General features: G+C 42.6%; 1 protein-coding gene across 3 annotated transcripts in view; it reads left to right on the top strand.

The window, feature by feature from the left end:
* Positions 1-12,445, top strand: part of ECPAS (Ecm29 proteasome adaptor and scaffold) — a 100,624-nt gene extending 88,179 nt beyond the window's left edge. For all 3 annotated transcript variants that reach the window (XM_028506366.2, XM_028506362.2, XM_036022046.1), the window contains exons 38-49: positions 76-142; positions 703-794; positions 874-940; positions 1,159-1,350; positions 1,926-2,134; positions 2,925-2,968; positions 3,062-3,254; positions 4,483-4,621; positions 6,640-6,745; positions 7,145-7,233; positions 10,688-10,759; positions 12,153-12,445. In XM_028506366.2, coding sequence (XP_028362167.1) covers positions 76-142; positions 703-794; positions 874-940; positions 1,159-1,350; positions 1,926-2,134; positions 2,925-2,968; positions 3,062-3,254; positions 4,483-4,621; positions 6,640-6,745; positions 7,145-7,233; positions 10,688-10,759; positions 12,153-12,292 — 1,410 coding nt within the window. In that variant the 3' untranslated portion in view covers positions 12,293-12,445. The remainder of the gene's footprint in view (positions 1-75; positions 143-702; positions 795-873; positions 941-1,158; positions 1,351-1,925; positions 2,135-2,924; positions 2,969-3,061; positions 3,255-4,482; positions 4,622-6,639; positions 6,746-7,144; positions 7,234-10,687; positions 10,760-12,152) is intronic.
* The last annotated feature ends 7,310 nt before the right edge of the window (positions 12,446-19,755 follow it).

Below are 19,755 nucleotides of genomic sequence, written 5' to 3'. Positions count from 1 at the left end.
CACCCACCTGAAACAAAAGGTTTGATAGAGCACTGTGACCGCCAAGTTCTGACCTTTCCCTTTGTAACCCTGTAGGGAGGCTGTGCCAGTGTCATCGTGTCATTAACCACTCAGTGTCCCCAGGACCTAACACCTTACTCAGGTGAGTTGTCAGAAACCTGCCTGGCAATATTTTTGTATGGCCGTGTCTTATTTCACAAGGTTTTAAAAAGAAAAATAATTGTTACTCTGATATGCTCATGATAACTATATACTTTTTCTCCCTCTACCTTTTTCTTTTTGTATCTTTCAAGAAGCCCAGGATGGTCACGTTTGGCAAGTCTTCACTGTTTTATAAGAGTTTGATTATTTCTTAGTGGTACAGGAAGATGGAAGTGTCTGCCATCCTCTAGGGTTTTTTACTGTATAGTTAATTTTATATCCACATTTTTCTCTTCTCAGATTGGCTCTCAGATGGGCCTCATGAACTTGTATAGCTTTCATTTTTTTCAACTTTCTTAATATTCTCGACACAGTTTAATTTTTTATTTTATATCCAGCAAAAGGAAGCAAATGGATAGCACAACTATAACATACAAGGGTTCTAAATCACCATGGACTAAATCAGATATTAATTACAGGGTTAAGTTTGTTTTGGTTCTGGGAACAGAGCCAAACATTTGGTCAGCCAAGTATCAGACCGTTCTCCTTTATTTCCGACAGGTAAACTTATGAGTGCTTTGCTCAGTGGCCTGACGGATCGGAACAGTGTGATTCAGAAATCCTGTGCTTTTGCCATGGGCCATCTAGTTCGGGTGAGCTGGGTTTCTTATTTAGTTAGTAGCTATACTTAGATAATTATAAAGAAATGACAGGGCTGTTTGTTTTTTTCAGACCTCACGGGATAGCAGCACTGAGAAACTCTTGCAGAAGCTCAATGGCTGGTATATGGAGAAAGATGGTACCTTTTTTATTTTTACATTTAGATGTTAACAACCTGATAAAACAATACAAGTCAGGGCTTACCCTGTATGATTTTATGTGCTCTGCTAGGAACATTTCTAAGTAATTTTACTGTTCTGTTGTGGTGCAAATTGAGCAATAATAGTCTGTTTAGATCAGTTACCACCGGAAACAGTATGTAGCATAGAGATTGTGGCTGTTTCTGCTTCCCTTCAGAACCCATCTACAAGACCTCGTGTGCTCTGACCGTCCACGCTATTGGGCGGTACAGCCCCGACGTGCTGAAGAACCACGCCAAAGAAGTGCTGCCGTTGGCGTTCCTCGGCATGCACGAGATCGCGGACGAGGAGAAATCGGAGGAGGAGGACTGTAACCTGTGGACCGAAGTGTGGCAGGAGAACGTACCTGGTTAGTGAGCAGCGCCTGTGAATTACACCTGTTTCTGAAGAACTGCAACTGGAGTTTTGTACTCAAATTTTTAATTCATAAACTCCTGCAGTTACTGTCCCAGGACCGTCATAGCACATGTCTGTTTGGTTTTGAGCCCCTTTCACCGTTGCCGAGTTGTCAGGGTCGGCCCTCAGAGCTCTTCTCTTTCCTCCCTCATCGCTGCCTGGGCGAGACGAGTTTTGCTTACTTTAATTGAGCGAACAGTGATTTTGTGATAGGTTGCCTTACAGTATTATTTAGAGTAGTCTCATTTTTTTTTACCTTGATATGCATATCAGTGGATGAGGACCATTGGCATGACACGCTTGTGGACATGCCCAAGTTCATAAAGTCCTGCTGCCGTGAAGATTCCTCATACACCTCCCATTTCCTCTCACTTTTAAAGAGTGCTGTGATGTGACTGTTGAGAGTCAGTGCTTTAGACTGACGGTCACTCACTTTTTTTCAGACTTAGAAAAGAAAAATTAGGGTGTGTGTTTTTTTTTTCTTTTTGTCACTTTAAAGTTGCTTTAATTTTGCTTCTTACAACCTAGGTTCCTTTGGTGGCATTCGGCTATACCTGCAGGAGTTGATTGCTATTACCCAGAAAGCTTTACAGTCTCAGTCCTGGAAAATGAAAGCCCAGGGTGCAGTTGCCATGGCATCTATTGCAAAACAGACCAGCTCCCTGGTACCTCCGTATCTGGGAATGATACTGACCGCATTACTACAGGGCCTCGCTGGAAGAACGTGGGCAGGAAAGGTAAAGGAACTGTTCATACCCAGTTAGATTTAAGGCACCCTTAAAGGGTTATGACTTCAGCTTTCATTTCCTGTAAGAATTAGAATCTGGCTCTGTGGGACATCAGATGGGTTGACTTTCTAGCCAGTGGGAAACGTTGGGTGAGCTTTGTGTGATTAACTATGCTATTTCATTAAAGTGCAACCCATGTGTCCTGAATATTGCACAGTAATGTTGGAGATTGATTTTTACTTATCACGTTCAACTTTAAGTTAAATCTTAACCTAGTGGCCACCCTTCTGTACCTGGTGACCTCACACACAGGTCAGGATTGGGTATATGTGACATTCAGTAGCTTAAACCTGGACCTGAGAATGCCCATCCCTGGGACCTGTGAGTTAGTAACAGTCGTGTTTTTACCCAGGTGATGGTATATACACTCAGCAGGGAAAACGAGATTGTGGCAGCATGCGGCAATCTGCTCGATGTTGTCAAGTCCGCGGTAGCCAGTGAAGCATTGTCGGAGAAGGGCTGGGCTGGGAGTCCGAGGTAGTTCTAATCCCAGGGTCGACACTTCTGCCTGTGCGACCTTGGGCAAGTCAGTTCTCTAGGCTTTATGAAGTGGAAATAAAGGCAGTTATTCTGCTTCCGTGGATGTGCTTATTAAACAGTCAGGAGCTTGAAGATGAGATGACCATAGTCACTTTTTGTTGGCGTAGTTACTGAATTGTAGGTGATTGTGGTCATAGCACAGAGAACGTAAACGACGCATACGTGCTTAATAGCATTCTCTCGTTTTCCGACCCTGTAGGAAGAACTGTTGAAAGCCATTGCCTGTGTGGTGACAGCTTGCAGGTAAACGTTTTTTCAGTGACGGTGCCATTTCTTAAACTGAACCTGAAGCCGTGGCTCTTATTAACTGTTGACGCTTTTGTGTGGGTCCCGCAGTGCGGAGCTGGAAAAGCCTGTGCCCAATCAGCCCAGCACGAATGAAATTGTCCAGGCTGTGCTGAAGGAGTGTTGCAAAGAGAATCCCAAATACAAGGTTGTAGCAATCAGCTCTGCAGCGGATGTCTTGAAGGCCACCAAAGAGGACAGGTTCCGGGAGTTTTCTGACATTGTCATACCTCTCATCAAGAAGGTAACGACTACCTGTATCTACCCTCTCGGGTCTGCTTTATACTTTAAAAATGAAAAAGAAGAGAAAAAAGTTTTCTGTGTCCTGTTTGCATAATTTGTTTTAGGATTAGTGTAGCTGCAAATAGCAGAAGGTCATGTCCTCATGGCCCTGCATGGTGTATCTGCATCCCGGGCAGGCGGCGGCAGAGCAGATGAAGGGAGGATGAGGGGTTGAAGAAGGCCTGTCCGCTCCTTCTCGAGGAGAGTTCCCGAGAACTGCCCCCTGGCTCTGTCACTCCCGCTCTAGGTGCCCACTAGCCCTCCATGGGAGAAGGGGAGAGTGGATTTGTTTTATTTTATTGGAGGGGTTTTGACCTGCAAGCCGGGAAATACAGTGAATTCCCGAGAGCGGATTTGGGCTACAGTAGGTTTACAGTTGTTTGTATGGCAAATAAGGCAGTAATTCATGAAGCAGAATACAAGAATAAACTCTGTTTCGCGTGCTCACAGCTGTGAACTTACTTTTGCCCACCCTGTAGTTACAATGAGCTTAGCCTTATGAACCTGTGCAGAAGCCACCCCGGTCGTCCCAGAGTGAAGGCAGGGAGCTCGGTGTGTCGCTGTTAGCCGCCCCTGCCACACACTGGGGGGTTTGGACCCAAAAGAGACTGGTTTCATTTGGAAAAAGAAGAACTTGTTTTTTTAAAGAAAGAGGGTATAGTTTGCCTATTTTTGTGAAACGTGAAATAGTTTAAATAGCGTTCTTATTTCTTGTCACTGCTAATTTGTAGTTGTTTTCTCTGAGTAAAAAGACTGTTTAAATATTTTTTTATATACATAATGGATTTGGGAGACTTATATTTTAAATTGGTGATACCACCAGCTGGCTGGACGAGTCACTTCTCAACCCGTTCCCGGTGTTATTACAGAGTTTGAACTGAGGCCATCGTAAGGTTCTTTCATCTTTCGCCCCATGATTCTAATGCAGGTCTTTTTATGTTGCGCGCAGAATACTACGTGTGCAGTATTTTTTCACCTTTGCTTACATATTTCTTTTAAAGGCTTTCCCACATTTATTAGAGAGGTGTAGTGTCCTGTTACAAAGTCAGGTTGGAGAATTTAGCATTTAGTCCATGGTTAATACCCTCTACTTGGGTACCTTCATTGTTTTAATAGTACACCTGTAACTGAAAAAAAAAGTTATATTTTGCTTCCCTCTTCATTTTTTTCTTTTACTTGACATGTCCTAGAATTCACTTGAAAGCGTCGGAGTCCGGACAACCAAAAACGAGGATGAGAACGAGAAGGAGAAGGAGCTCCAGCTGGAGTCTCTGCTGGCGGCCTTCGAGGGCCTGGGCAAAGCCTGGCCCCGGAACGTGGAGACTCAACGTAAGCCCCAGAGGTTCATGGGAGCTAAGACGTGCTGGGTGACACAGTAGGACCGCTGTTTCTCGTATAGCCTGAATGATTCACAGTGAGAATTATCCAGCATAAATTTTACTCCTGCATTGGCAAACAATCTCGTCGACTGTTGTGTTAGTTTGCTGGGGTTGCTGTGACAAGCACCACAGACTGGGCGGCTCAACCAACAGAAATTCATTTTTTTCACAATTTTTTTTTTTTTGAGATCAAGGTGTCAGCAGTGTTCGTTTCTTTGCGACCTCTCTCCTTGGGGTGTTAATAGCCACCTGGGTCCGTGTGTCCTCATCTCTTCTTATAAGGACGCCAGCCACACTGGATCAGGGGCCACCTATACAACCTTTCGAGTCTGTCTCCCAGTGGAGTCACATTCCGAGGTTCTTGGGGTTAGGACTTCAACATACGGATTTGGGGCACAATCCAGCTTTTAACAACCATGATACATTTTATATAGATAGTTCGACTGTAAAAAGAATTGTTACTATTCTTTGTGATGCTGCTTTCTGAGGAATCCACAGAATTTATTAGTGGGATCTCTTCATCTTGAGATTAACCGCCTTGTAAGGAAACAAATCTTCAATAAGCAAGTGAAATCTGTTTCACTGAGAACCTTGAAACTTTTTGAGAGATTTTCGGAATTGGACTTGTATTCCCAATGTTAGATTAGTAAACAAACAGTAACCCTTTATTGCTGGGTTGGGTCGCGCTTAGTTGGGAGTCCTTCGACAGGACCTTGGACTGGGGCCTGTGCTCCTCTGAGGTCACCTTGTGTTTGTTCTCGCAGTGCGTCCCACCAGGCCCCTTGCTGTGCTGGAATGTTGTTAAAAGTCTGTTGATTATTTCTGAGTGGATATGCCTAAAATCAGACTTAAGAATGTCTTTGAGCCTTGCCATTTTTTGGTGAACTTTAAAAAGTGTATTTGCTGTGTATACATATGTGTACAATGTCTTTTTCCGAAAGATACCTATTAGTAAGTGGTCTTATGTCATGGACTGCAGTGGGAGTCTACTTTTTTGATGCCATTGGGCCTACTGACTTTTTCTTGAATGGGGTAGAAAATGTGGAAGTAGGGAATTATCTAAAAATGATACAGAAAGCAGTGTATTTTGGTGTGAGGCATAGAAATATACATTCGTCTGCCAGTTGCTAAGGGGAAGGCCAAGGCCTTTGGGAATTCGGCTGTTGCACACTGGTTTCTCATGCACGTCTTACTCAGAAGATATTGTCTGCAATTTCTGATTTTTGTTTTTTTATAGTAGAGAAAGTCTCTTATGAAGCAATTCAAGTGCAGGATTCTTGTACATTTTTATCCCCATCTGTCTTTACATGTGTGAGCTGAACTAAATTTTGCAGCATGTAAAAAATAACCACTTTGTTGAGCTTTATACTGCTGTTTCATTGGTCAGTGTCCTATTAATTACGTAATTGTAGTTACAAGTGCAGTTGGTGTGATGGGTTTGGGGCAGGGCGCTGTGGTCTGTTGGTGAGCCTGCGACTCGCAGGAGCTTGAGTGTCCAGAGGAGCTCCCAGCCTGCGGAGCTCTGCCTTCTTTGGCTGTTGTTGGGGGTGTTTCACGGGGAGGGGAGTGTCGTTAAGATTCTGTGTCAGTTCCTTGGAGGGAATTGCTTTAAAAATGAACTTTATGAACAGTTATATAGGACCTTCATGGGGGAAGTGCTGACCAGGGAAATTTGCTTGGGAATTGGACACAAAGTCACCCTGAAGTGTTGTCGTTTCTTGGTGTTTTTGTTGTTGTTGTTGTTTTTAAATTTGATGGCTTTACCTAAAGACATTGTTGATTTATTTTTTTTCTCCCTCCCCCTCCTTTCTCTTCTCTCCTTGTCTTTGTCTTCCTCTCTCCCACCCTTCTCTGTCCCCTGTCCCTGTCTGTTCCTGTCTCTGTCCTTCTGTCTGGCCCTCATTCTCTCTGTCTGTTGTTCCTTCACCCTCCCTGTCCCACTCTGTCCTGCTCTGCCTTTTTTCCCAGGTTGTTACCGTCAGGAACTGTGCAGGTTGATGTGTGAACGGCTGAAACTCAGCACGTGGAAAGTGCAGCTAGGAGTCCTCCAGTCAATGAACGCCTTTTTTCAGGGGTAACTTGCTTCGTGCTTCAGTCATTCATCTTTTTTTTCCCCTTGGCATTTTATATACAATCAATGAAATTCTTTTAAATTTTAAAACTAAATGCTACAGTGACATCACAAAGTGATATATGCGGAATAGAAATTGTACCAGAAAGGTTTGGGGATACTTTTTTTTGCTTTCTTAAAGATCTTATTTTTTATAGAGAGGGAAAAGAGGGAGAAAGAGAGGGAGGAAAACATTGATGTGTTAGAGAAACATTGATTGGTTGCCTCTTGCATGCCCCAAGGGGACCTAGCCTGAAACCCAGGCATGTGCCGTGATCAGGATTTGAACAGGTGACCTTTTGTTTTGCAGGCTGGTATGCTTCTTAAAACTGGCATTTGTGTCTTGCCTTTTGAATTTTATAGGTTAATGCTTTTGGAAGAAGAACATGCGGATCCTGAGGCTTTGGCTGAAATTCTCCTTGAAACTTGTAAATCAATCACGTATTCTTTAGGTGAGTGAGGTAAACTGACATTGATAAGAAGTCCTAATTTTAAAGGTCAAGGAGCTAAGCTTCCAGTATTTCCTACCTTGTGCTAGGAACTAAGTTTATGGAACTACTGAACTGTGCTATTTAATGTGATCAGTATATATGCCCAAACTGGACTATATAAATATGGAACTGTAGTTTAGGATTTTAACACCTAGATTAGAAAACCCAGTATTTAAAAAAAAAAAACCTTTTATTTGAAAGTAATTTCAAACTTATAGAAAAGTTACAATAATAGTACATATATCCTACCCATGAGTGAAATCATATGGTTCTTGACTTTCTCCATATGAGCTTCGGTAAGCATGATATTCTCAAATCCATCCATGTTGTTGCAAATGGCAGTATTTCATCTTTTCTTATGGCTGAGTAGTATTCCATAGTATAGATGCACCCATAGTATAGATGCACCATTTCTTCTTTATTCAGTCCTGTATCGAGGGATACTTCAGTTGTTTCCATGTATTGGCCATCACGAATAATGCTGCAAAGCATATAGTGGTGCCTATATCTTTGTGAATAAATGTTCTCAAATTTGTCAGGTAGATGCTCAGAAGAAGGGTTGCTGGGTCATATGGTAACTCTGTTCCCAGTTTTGTGAGGAAACTCCATACTGCTTTCTGTAGCGGTTGTACCAGTTGGCACTCCCACCAGCAGTGAATGGGGGTCCCTTTTTCTCCACGACCTCTCCGACACTTGTTCTTACTTGTCTTGTTGGCCACAGCCATTCTAACGGCTGTGACGTGGTATCTCACTGCAGTTTTGATTTGCATTTCTCTAACAGCCAGTGAAGTCAAGTATCTTTTCACACATCTGTTGGCCATTTGATGTGTCGTCTTGGGAGAGGTGTCCGTTTAGCTTCTCCACCCATTTTTAAATTGGATTGTGTGTTTTGTTGTTAAGTTGTATGACATAAAACTAAGAAGTGAACAGATAAGACACACAGAAGCTCATGGACACAGACAGCAGGAGGTGGTTACCAGGGGGAAAGGATGGTGGGAGAGACAGTAAAGGGTGCAGGAGACTGAAGGAGACTTGACTTTGGTGGGGAATACGATGCAGTCTATAGAGGATGCATTACAGAATTGTGTGCTGGAGAAACCTATGCAATTTCATTAGCTAAAGTCACCCACACAAATTCACTGTATTTTGCCATGTATAATGCATACTCTTTTGCCCAAATTTTAGGGGAAAAAAATAAGGATGCCCATTATACATGGTTAGTACTAATTCCATATCTATATAAATGTTTTTAATTCTTTCATTTATGCTTATGCAGTAAAAGTGTAACTCTAGAAAGCAATAACAATATCCATGTGCAAAATAATACCTGATAATTGATTGTTTTGAAATATAAATAAGTACAAAATTGAATTTAAAAATTAAAATGAAAGATTTTTTCCCCTGAAAGTTTGGGCCAAAAACGTGGGTGCACTTTATACATGGGAGCACATTCTACATGGCAAAATACGGTGATTAAAAAAGCCAGCAAACAGACAAGCAAAACAAAAACCTGAGCCCCACGACTTGCCAGGCCTGCCCCTAGACGCGCACCACACTGTCCCCCAGGGCGGGGAGGGGGGGTGCCGTGCAGGGGGGTGACTTTCCCATCGGCCTGTGCCAGCCCCGTCTTCCTCCTGCCCCCTGCCGAGGGGCCCAGTCAAGGCATTAAAAAAAAAAAACAGTACATATGGAGCCTATGTATTCTTTAACTGAAGTCATCATCTGTTATCATTTTGGCCCATGTACTTTACCGTTTGCACTTCTGTGTGCGCATTTTTCCCGAACCGTGTGAAAGCGTGTTGTTTACGCCCGGCCCCCGACTCCTGAGCTCTCCAGTGGGCGCGCTCTTCCGTCCGTGCAGCACAGGTGCCAGCTCGGGGCAGCGTGGCGCTGATGCGGTTTTTAGTCACATGTTTGCTGTCCATAGTGGAGGTTTTCTCTTGCCTCGGTAATGTTTTTTATAGAATCTTCCCCCTCCCCTCCATTAAGGAGTTTAGCCCGGGTTACTTACTGAATTTAGTTGTCATATCTTTTTATTCTCCTCTAATCTGGGACTCTTCCTCAGCCTTCCCTTGTCTTATATGACATTGACAGTTTTGAAGAAAAGTCTCCCCACCCCCCTTTTTAACTAGAGTGTTTTTCATTTGGTGTCTGTCTGATGTTTCCTCACGATTAGATCCAGGTCATGGTTCCCCAGGTGGGATACTCCCTCCGTAAGTGACGTGCCTCGCATCAGGAGGCACGGTGTCCATCTGCCCTCATTGGCGATGTCAGTGTTGATTACCTGGGCAAGGTACCACTCAATTTTCTCTACTATACAGTTACCCCTCCCCACCTTGTGTCTAATAACCAGCCTGTGGGAACATACTCCTAGCTCCAATAACCCGCTTTCTCTTCAAAACCTCGACTAACAGTGCAGTCTGGGAAGAGACACTCCGAGACCGTGTAGGCAGGCCTCCCCCTTCAGAATGCCTGCGAGGCCCGGCGTGTTGATGCTTCTCGCCGAGTCAGTCTTTATGGGGGTGATGTTCTAGCTCAGCATTTCTTCCACGCTTACCGTTTGGCAGTTGGCAACCTCTCGTAAGCAGGATCCCTCCCTCTCCCTATCTCTTTATTATTGATGCTGATTCAGGGATTCCTTTCTCCCCAATTGGTTTATAATTAATTATTTTTATTAATTAATTTGTTGCTGACATTGTCCCAGGTGGGCCAGGGGGAGCTCCTTCAGGCTGTCTCCTGGGCCCTGTTGACAGGTCACCATCATCCCTATAAGCACTTCTGTGCTTGCGGCATAACAGGGTGTTAGAAGGTCCTTTTGTGCTTTTCTTGCTGCAGGTTTGGTTGTGTGTTAATGTTTCCGGTAGACAGTGTCACTGGGATCTAGGTGCTGTGTCTAGAGTAGACGCCAAGGAAGCATATTCCCATTGTAGTTCTTGGAGGCAGTGTGCTTTTAGAGAAAGAGCCGGCAGTTAAGAAACTAGGCTTTACAGGGTCCCAGGCAGGTGTCCCTGCCTGGTTTGGCCCTAACCCTGGGTTGTGTGATGTTCTTTGTTAAAATGAGGAGGTCATGAAAGCCTAAAGACCTTTCTTAGGTATTATGAGAAGATCACTGTGTGTTTGCGATAGTGTCTTTTGAATTCCCACTTCTAAAATGAGTCCTTTAAATATTGCCATTTTAAGGTGATTGATATATTTGACTGGTGTTTTTCTTTTAATGTAACGGATGTGGACATGTGGCACATTTCAAGCATTTAATAATAAATAACATGCAAAGGGGAGCTTACGTAAGAAAGGGCGTGTCTTTCCCTGAATTTATAATGTCTGAACGTCTTTCAGTAACACTAACTAAATCTTGGAGCTTTTGTTTATAAGGCATATAAAACAAATAATGTGCATTATGTGATTTTCTTCTTAGAAAATAAGACCTACTCATCTGTGAGAACAGAAGCTTTATCTGTGATAGAATTACTGCTTAAAAAACTTGAAGGTGAGTTCTCGATTGCTCTGCCTGGAGGACCAGAAAGCCAGGGTGTTTTATGGCATATGTTTTAGAAACGGTTTTTAGCTTTTGTTTTTGTTTTTCAGTAAGCATTTACTCTAAAATACAAACATACATATATTAAATATATATATAAACAAAATACAAACACACACACATCCAAGTGAGATAGACAAAGCTAAAACCTTTAATTTGTGTTAAGTATTTTCTTACATATGTTTTACGTATTGTGAAGCTATAGTTGTCTTAGAATCATAGTTCCTGTTTCCAGCGTGAGTCCTGATGTGATCCTGGTTCATCACAGCAGGGTCACTTGTAGCAGAGCTTACTGCACGCACGTCAGTAAGAGGAGCGGCAGGCAGCGCAAGGGTGCAGCTGGGAGAGCCTTTGAGCCACGATCCGCCCGAATCACCTGATTTGATAGCAGTTTTCTTAATCCTGTTTTTTCCTGTTTTTCTTTTTTTAAACCTTCTTATCAAGAGGATTTCTTCTGGTGGTCCCTGGTAATAGAAAACATTTCCTCTGGTGGTGGTATCTGTTACTGATTTAAAAAGGAGCCTTCTTTCCTTTTTTCTTTCTCTTCTTCTTTTATTAACCCCACGGTTAAGAATGGGGTTAAGAATAAGGAGCAGTTTTCTCCAGGTCCTGTTTGTTTGCAATTTCTACCTTTCTGTTTTTGCTTAGCTGCTAAAGCGCCTCCCCTGGGGCTCCATAAAACTGGCTTTTTAGCCTCAGTAACGCTGCACATCTTGAAATCCCTTTTTCCCTCACTCTGTAGAACTAGGCACCTAGCTGTCTCGCTGTGTGCCAGATGTGTGCGAATCTCTCCTGGATGAGTGGAATGAGCCTAAACGGTGAAATAACTTTCTTGAAACCACGCCACTCGCAAGTGGCTGAACCTCAGCAACAAGATACAGGACCTTTACTCTCTGAGTTTCTCTGATCCTTCCCTGAAAGAAAGGAGTCATAAAATGCCATCTGTTGACACTGACTTTGTAATTAAGAAATTTATTCAAGATTTTTTTTTTTACTGAACACTTAAAGAGGGTTTTAGTGTTGTTGAAATGGCCTTATTGTCACCGCGTGCTTTGCCTTCCTACTTCCCATTTCTCTGCAGCATCCCCCGATTCTCTCTGCCCCACCCGTACTGGACATGACTGCCTGACGTGCTCTCAGGCTGCTGCCAGTAACTAGGGTTTGACACAACCGCAGAACCTGTGATCATCACACACTGAATGGCTACCAAGGGGTTGCTATGCGTTTATTTTGGGAATACTGTGTATGGAGGAAAAGCAGAAAGACTAATTTGTTTTTTGTTTTTTTTCTTTTTTGCTTGCTTGTTCTATGAGGAATCTTTTTTTTTCTTTCTCTTTTCATTCAGAATCGAAACAGTGGGAAAGTTTGACATCTGAATGCAGAGTGCTCCTGATCGAGTCTCTAGCGACTATGGAGACAGACAGCAGACCTGAGCTACAGGAGAAAGCATCGTTACTGAAGAAAACACTTGAAACTCTGGAATAAATTAGAAGGGGAAGGAACAAACAAGTGCCATGTTTATTGGGGTTGAAACGGTGGTGTTCTTTGGAAAACCAAAGAACCAAAGGGGGGAAAGTAAAGATTAATCTGTAGCATGCATCATTCCTTGGCTGATATAATAAAAAAAAATGCCTTAAATTTTTGTTCCTTATTAGCTTTATTTTATTTGATGTTTTTAAATTATGTGGGCTGAGTGAGCTTAGTGGAACATGGATGTCTGAGAGGTGGTTGTAAGTAAAACCGATGGAAGTAGGTACTAGACGATTAAAGCTGTTATTAAAGGAATAGACAAAGTCGCAGAGCAAGCTGGATCAGACTCTTAGAACTGCATCCAAATTAGATGGTATTTCAGGAAGGGAGTCTGTGAATCACTTCAGTTAACCCCCTTGCTCTACACCTGAAGAAGCATGCTATATGATGACGTAGCTGCTTTTTCTGAGGCCCGTGCGAAGGCCAGGGTCCAGGTGTTGGGTGACTGGCCCAGGAAATTGTCCTTTACCCCCTGCTGCCGATGATGAGCGCTCGCCCGGCCCACCTGAGAAACTCCCACGGTGGGTGCACACAGCAGGCCTTGAACCGGAACTGAACTGGCATCACTGGATTCTTGAAGTTCAGAAGCTGAACGTTGTTTTGTCATTTGTGTAGATGATCGGTTTTTAGGGAGTAACTGTTTAGCATCTTTTTTTACAAGTCGTGGGGAGAATTCAGTCTCTGTGGGCTCATTCTGATCGTCCTTCCATGGGCAGACACAGGTAGGTCAGGGCCGGAGTGCCCCTTCTGTCTGTCTGCGGTTGCTTAGTTTGCAAAACCCCAACCGACAATGAAACCGTGACTGTTTTGATTTGGACCATTCACTCATATTCTCAGAACCAGAAAGACAACTTACAACTTTATACCCACTTTTATATTAATAGTATGGTTTTAGAATAGAAAGGAAAGCATTTTAGTGTACCACCTGGGAAAAACATGATACCACTCAAGCAAATAATTACAGGCAGGGTTTCTTCCTTTCCTTAAACTGTTTACACCCCTGCCTAAGAATATAGGGTAAGGAGAAAAACAAGTTTGACTAAGCAAGTGTTTAAGGTAAATGAGAACATTGTAGCTTACCTTGGATTCCAGGCACAAAATTGGTTTACACTCACTACTGACCCCTCTCCGACATCACCACCAGGCGGAAGACTTCGTGGCCAGTATTTTTGGGGGTCTCTGTTGGGCAGTGTATTTCAAACTTCCTTGACTGTGACTCATAGTAAAAACAATTGTTCACACTTGACCCAGAACAGTGTGTGTGTGTGAGAGAGAGAATGAAAATGAATATAAAATCATTAACTGAAATAAACGTTTTGTGAAATAGTTCAGACTCCTCCTGTGTGCGGTATACTCTGACCCTCCCGCACCCCTGCTATTTCTGCTGCTCACTGAACTCCTCTCCCGACTCACTCGAGGGTTGCTGTTCTCGGTTTGAAAACACCGCCGTGGTCGTGCCTGGTCTCGGCTGGCTGTGCCACGTCTGGGGTCGCTTCTGACTGGGGACAGGGTTCGCAAATGAATCTTTGAGTGTTTATTACCGAAACATCCTCTTAGCTGATACTAAGTAGTCATTGTTTTTGCAGCATCATGAGTGGTAAGGAACCTGTCATGGACTTCCGCTTGAGAACAGCTTCTGCTAGAGGAAAAAAAACCCACTTTGGGTGTTCGGCAGCGAGCTTACAGCCTCACAGAGTGTTCCCGGTCAGTGCTCCCCGGCCCACGAAGCGCCCTCGGACTCTCGTTTTCGGTGCCTGGGGCGCTCTTCCCAGGCCAGAGCCCAGGGCAGGCCAGGTGATGCCAGAAACCACGTGTAAGGGCAAGAATTGTGCTCTTGGCCCATGTGAAATGCTCAGGCCTCAGCAAATTTTATGCTTTTTAAACTTTGTTATTTAATATTGGAAATTTCCCATGGTGCTGAGAGAGGTGCTAAGATACTTGAACCTTAGTGCTTAGTGCTAGTGAATTAATTTCTTGGAGCTGTGTAAGCACATTTCTAGTTTATACACTTAATGCCTTCATCTCCACCAGCCTAGTCATTTGCACAACGAGTAATGCTGCACCGTGGTCTCCCGGTGTGGCCTGTCTGTGTGTGTGTGTGTGCGCACATTTATTCAAAAGGGTTAAAGCAGAGTTGTGATTGTGGGGAGTCGATACTGGCGAACAAGTGGAAGGAGACGGTGCATGTTTCTGTCTTCTGCCTTCGTTGTCCAATGCTATCTGCCACAGATCCTTATGATTTCCCCCCCTAGGAACATTCAGTGCTACTTGTAAAAGCAGCTGGTCAAGAGTTTAATTGCTAAATTCCTTATTCCTGGAGTCCGTACACTTGAGACGGCTTCATACATGTATTGATACGTGGAAAGGAGGTACCTGAGGTTTGACAATCGGTCAAAGCAAAGTAGTGTCAAGTTGTCTTTTGGGTGATCAAAAGCAGCAGTTTCTTTAATGTTTGCGTCCAATTTATCATTGCCAGCGTGTCTGCCTGTGATACACATGCACCGGTACGCATTTATTTAAAAGGGTTAAGTAACCCTTTTAAAGGGTGCACAGTGAAACCTGACTGCCACCAGATCCCCACTGCTTCCCCTTCTGTCTTTTACTTGTGTGTTTGCTAAGAAGAAAGAGAAAAGAAACCAGATGTGACTGCTGGTCTGTGCTCTAGCGGCAAGGGCACTGTGTGAACTCGGCCTGCCTGCCCGTGGGGGTGTTTCTGCCGGCCGCTGCCGCGATGCAGTCATGCTGCCCCTTAAGTCCAGGGAGTTCTCTGACACTCTCATTGTAATGTACAAACTGTTGTGAATGGATGTATATGTAACAGAGTTTTGTATTTTATATGCAAAGCCTTCGTAGAACCCTCTGCAATATGTACTCCGCTAGTGAAGCGTGTGACAGTCTTACTTGAAAGGCAAATCTAAGAAGACGTGAAGTCGTAAATAAAGGCTGCATGACCAGTTCTTCTGAAGTAGTGCATTCATTCGTACTGGTTTTCCAGAAAAACGGTTTTGCTTCTGAGGCACTGACTGGTACTTACACTTTAAAAACCGAAAAAGGCCCAGTAGCCTGCCACAGGCTCAGCCATCTCTGCTTGCTCACCGCAGATTCCAGTGTGCGTTTGGGGCCTCTCTGAGTCCTCTGGGGAGGAGCCTCCCTGGGCCCTCTGCCTTCATTCCATCCTGAGATGTGTACGACCTGAGGGCTTGTAGGTGTTCTTGTTATATGGAACTCCTAATACTAGACTCTAAATTCCCTGATAAAATAACTTGTTTGAATCAAATGCTAGGGCATATTTAATCACAGAATGTATCCAGCCTTTTAATTAATTTTACTGAGCCTTTTAATTCTGAAAAAAAAAAAAAAATCAGCCTATGCATTCTGACCCCAGGTCACACCAACTCCTGCCTAAAGGGGAAAAAAAAATCTCTAATCCAAAAATCCTTGTCAAGCTCATACTACACATCTTCAACTAATATCACCCTTAAACAGTCTGGATTCCTGAACCAGACATCCGTGGGATATAAGAAAATAGCTCTTGGTTTAAGGCGCTAAGTTCTGGTTCCTTTGTTACACAGCACTAGGAAGCTGATGTTCCTCACAGGAGAAAAATTTTCATGCCATGCTGGAAGATCGTGCAGCACTGTCTCCTGAAGGTGACAGAGGTTCTTATCACCGTTTTTACTCCTGAGTATACACTCCAGGGTAATGTGCATTTGTGTGTACCAAAAGAAATACATGTGCAGGTCTATAACATTAGTTGAAACAGCCAAAAAATGGAGACAATTCAGATGTCTCAACGGAACAGTGGGGAAAGTGTTACCATAAAGTAGACCGTCATACAGCAATAAAAAGTGGACAGACCGCAGTCACACACATCAGCATGGATCTCGTGAGCGCCCTGTGGAGGGGAGGAACCCAAACACGGCAGTGAACATTTTATGGTGGCACGAAGTCAGCTGATGTTCTGTGTGCACTTGACAATGCACGCACTTGTGTGCGGCTGGCCGGGCTGCTCTATGGATGGTGTTAAGTCTGGTTGATTTATGGTGGTGGTTCAGCCTTCTGTATATATCCTTGTGGGTAACACTGTAGTCCTACCAATAATTGAGAGTATGAACGTCTTCAGCTATTATTGTTGAATTGTCTATCTCTCTAATTCCGTCAGTTTCTATTTCCAGTATTTCAGGGGTCTGTGTTTTAGGTCATATATTCATAGTTGTTATGTCTTCTTGATGGAGTGACCCTTTTATAATTAAATATGGGCCATGCTTTCCTGTTTCTTTGCATGTCTCATAATTTTTTGTTGAAAACTGGACATTTCATATTTGGCAACTCTGGAAATCACACTCCCCCTTCATTTCAGAGTTTGTTGTTCTTTTCTTTTTCAGCGACTTCCTGCACTAATTCTGTAAACTCTCAGTTTTTTATTGTCCGTGACCACTGAAGTCTCTGCTCAGGTAGCCACGTGGTCAGCTCGTGATTTGACAGGTTGCCTTAAATGCCTCGTACCCACAAGTTTTCCATTCTGGTAGCTACTCCTGTACCTCGGTTACCCAAAGCTCCATTATGTTGTGTTTATATGATTTTAAATGAATTTTGGGGAGTCATAGTGGTGTAGAGAACAGCTAAGACCAGCCAACAATCTAAAATTCAATGAGATGTTATTATTTTGTGGTTCCTTAGCCTTTCCTGCTACTAGGTATTTCTCATTGACTAGTTTCTTCTAGTATTCTTCTGTATTCTTCTAGTCCTTAAAATTTGTGAGCTTTTTGCCTCTCTTCCTAAACACCTGCTTCAGTCTTCTGTCTCTCAGTGTTTCAAACCCTTATATATTTAAAAAAATATATTTATTTATTTTTAGAGAGGGGAAGGGAGGGAGAAAGAGGGAGAGAAACAGCATTGTGCGAGAGATACATCGCTTGGTTGCCTCTCACACGCCCCCAACTGGGGACCTGGCCTGTAACCCAGGCATGTGTCCTGACTGGGAATCGAACCAACAACCCTTTGCTTTGCAGTCCAGCACTCAATCCACTGAACCACATAGGCTGGTTATTTTGCACAATATTCCTCAACTGAATTTTGCCTGGTTTTCCCTGATGATCAGATTCAGGTTGTGTATTTTTGATAGGAACACCACAGAAGTGGTATCACGTCTTCAGTGCTTTATATCGGAAGGCATATGCAGTCAGTTTATGCCATTCTTGGTGATGTTGCCATGGTTGTCCTCCAGGTCTTCCTGCTCATTGTCTGGTTTTGGAAATTGGTAAGTGGTTTGTGGTGAGATACTTTGACAGAATGTAAATATCCTGTTTCTCATCCAGTGTTTTTACCTGTGACAACTGTGATGCTTTTATTACTTACTATAACACTTTCCCTATGATAATCTATTACTACAACAACCTTTAACCTTGGTTAATTTTTAACTACATCATTCTTCTATATTTACTTTTTGGCATCCTACTATAAGGAAGAACCAACTTTCCTTCCTTCCTCCCTTTCTCCCTTCCTCCCAAGAATTCATGCGTTCTTGTTTTATTCTATGGATTGTAATCCATTTTCACCATTATTTATTTTGATGGTCAAAATAGTCCCAGATTTGGCCAATGGGAGCTTCACCAAGGGGGCATCTGTGGCTTTTCGAAATGTCCCTGTCGTTCTTTGCCTGTTTCCTTGCATTCCAGCGTGGTGAGGCACTCCGAGTGAATCTCATCCTTTTCCATCTCCAGCTTTTTGGTGTCTGCCATCTCCTGAAGGAGCAGGGTTTTCTTGTGGTTGAGAATTGTATTTAGGAACCAGTATCTGGGTGCTAGGTGTGTCCATTGCTCCTGAGTGTTCATTGCTTTAAGGTCCTCTCGACAGATGCATACTGAATGAAATTTCTGATCGTTTGTTAGTTTAAAGAGTAAACTTTCATTGGTTGTGGTTTAAAAAATAAATGTTCTCCCCTTAATGTCTGAAAACTAGGGGATAGTTTAATATATATACATACACATATACATAAATACACATATACACACATATACATATATATATATATATATATATCTTAGAATTCTAGGGCTATCTTTTCCTCTATATACTGTTCAGTCTTCTACACTGTAATCACTCAAGGAAAAATCTTGATATAGCTAGGGCAGGCAGTGTAGAATAGAAGACTTGGTTTTTGTGAGTTTTTTTGAAATTATTTTGGGGTAACTATGGTTCACTCTCTGTCTCAACTTTTAAAAGTTTGCTATAATTGGATCTTTGGGACATTATCCCTGAAGGATCTGAAGTCTCAAACCTCTGTAATCTATAGCTGCTGAACTTTTAAATTGTTCAGGGACGATGGATATTCCCCCACACGACAGAGGATTTAAATTTACGTGCTATTTCAGTTGCTGTCTTTGTATTTTTAGTTGTGGAGGTAACAATCAATACTTTGGGAAGAAATGAATTGCGCTGCTGATTTTTCTGTAATATGTTTAACATTTTTAACGTGGGTGAATTCTTTCTTGCATTTAGCTAACTTGATAAAGTACATCATAAAACAGTATTTGGAGTTGGTGACAGAATTCAGGTGAGAGGACCAGTTTTTCTTGGCTACTATTTGTAAACAATAGAAAATACCGAGTCCCAGGCAACAGGGCTGATTTTTCATTCTTTTTTTTTTTAAGTGTTTTCTTCGCTAGTCATTAGTACAAAAATTTTGATTTTTGTTAAAGTAGTTTCTTACATTATCATAAGATTTTGGTAGAGAATTGGTTAAATATAAAATTTGGCAGAGAAATCCCTAAGAAGTAATTTAACATGAATAAGCACTAACTACTGTGAAGAAGGAAGAATGGAGCTCTTAGGAGGAAAATTGCCTGTCCAAGTACCACGGAGGGAAGCAGTAATGACGGTGTTCCCTGGAATACTGAACGAGGTGTTCAGTGTTACTGATGGTGTTTGGACCTACACTGTCAACTGCTTGGGGACAGATGACTAAAACAAACCAAAAAAATGAAAGGGTTTGCTAGTAGGCTAGATAAGAGATACAGTGGAGGAGAAGTCAAAGGTGATTATGTAATACAATATAATGAAAACTATTTGAAAACTATTATGTCCCTTTACTTTATAGGGGCATGATATAAGATGCCACCTGCCACATTATGATTTCTACTGTCACCATCTGTGCTGCCTTTAAAAGATGGAGACACGGGAGACAAATGATAACGTTGATTGAAACTGAGAAACTGGGAAAGAAGGTCCGTGATGAGAAAGGGAAGACTGAAGTGTTAAGATGAACCATGTAATTGAGGAATTTGTCTATGAAAGAAAGAGTAAACATAAGATGGCAGTTTGCATATGGAGCATGGCAATGAAGGGAATTTTAAGAATATTCGAAACTAGAGCAGAAAGAACTAGTGGGGACAGGAAAAAGATTGAAGGTGATAACC

This window comes from Phyllostomus discolor, chromosome 3 (assembly GCF_004126475.2).
Source record: "Phyllostomus discolor isolate MPI-MPIP mPhyDis1 chromosome 3, mPhyDis1.pri.v3, whole genome shotgun sequence".
Classification (NCBI taxonomy): domain Eukaryota; kingdom Metazoa; phylum Chordata; class Mammalia; order Chiroptera; family Phyllostomidae; genus Phyllostomus; species Phyllostomus discolor.
The sequence above is the reverse complement of the archived record's forward strand: the minus strand, read 5'-3'. Positions and strand labels throughout refer to the sequence as shown.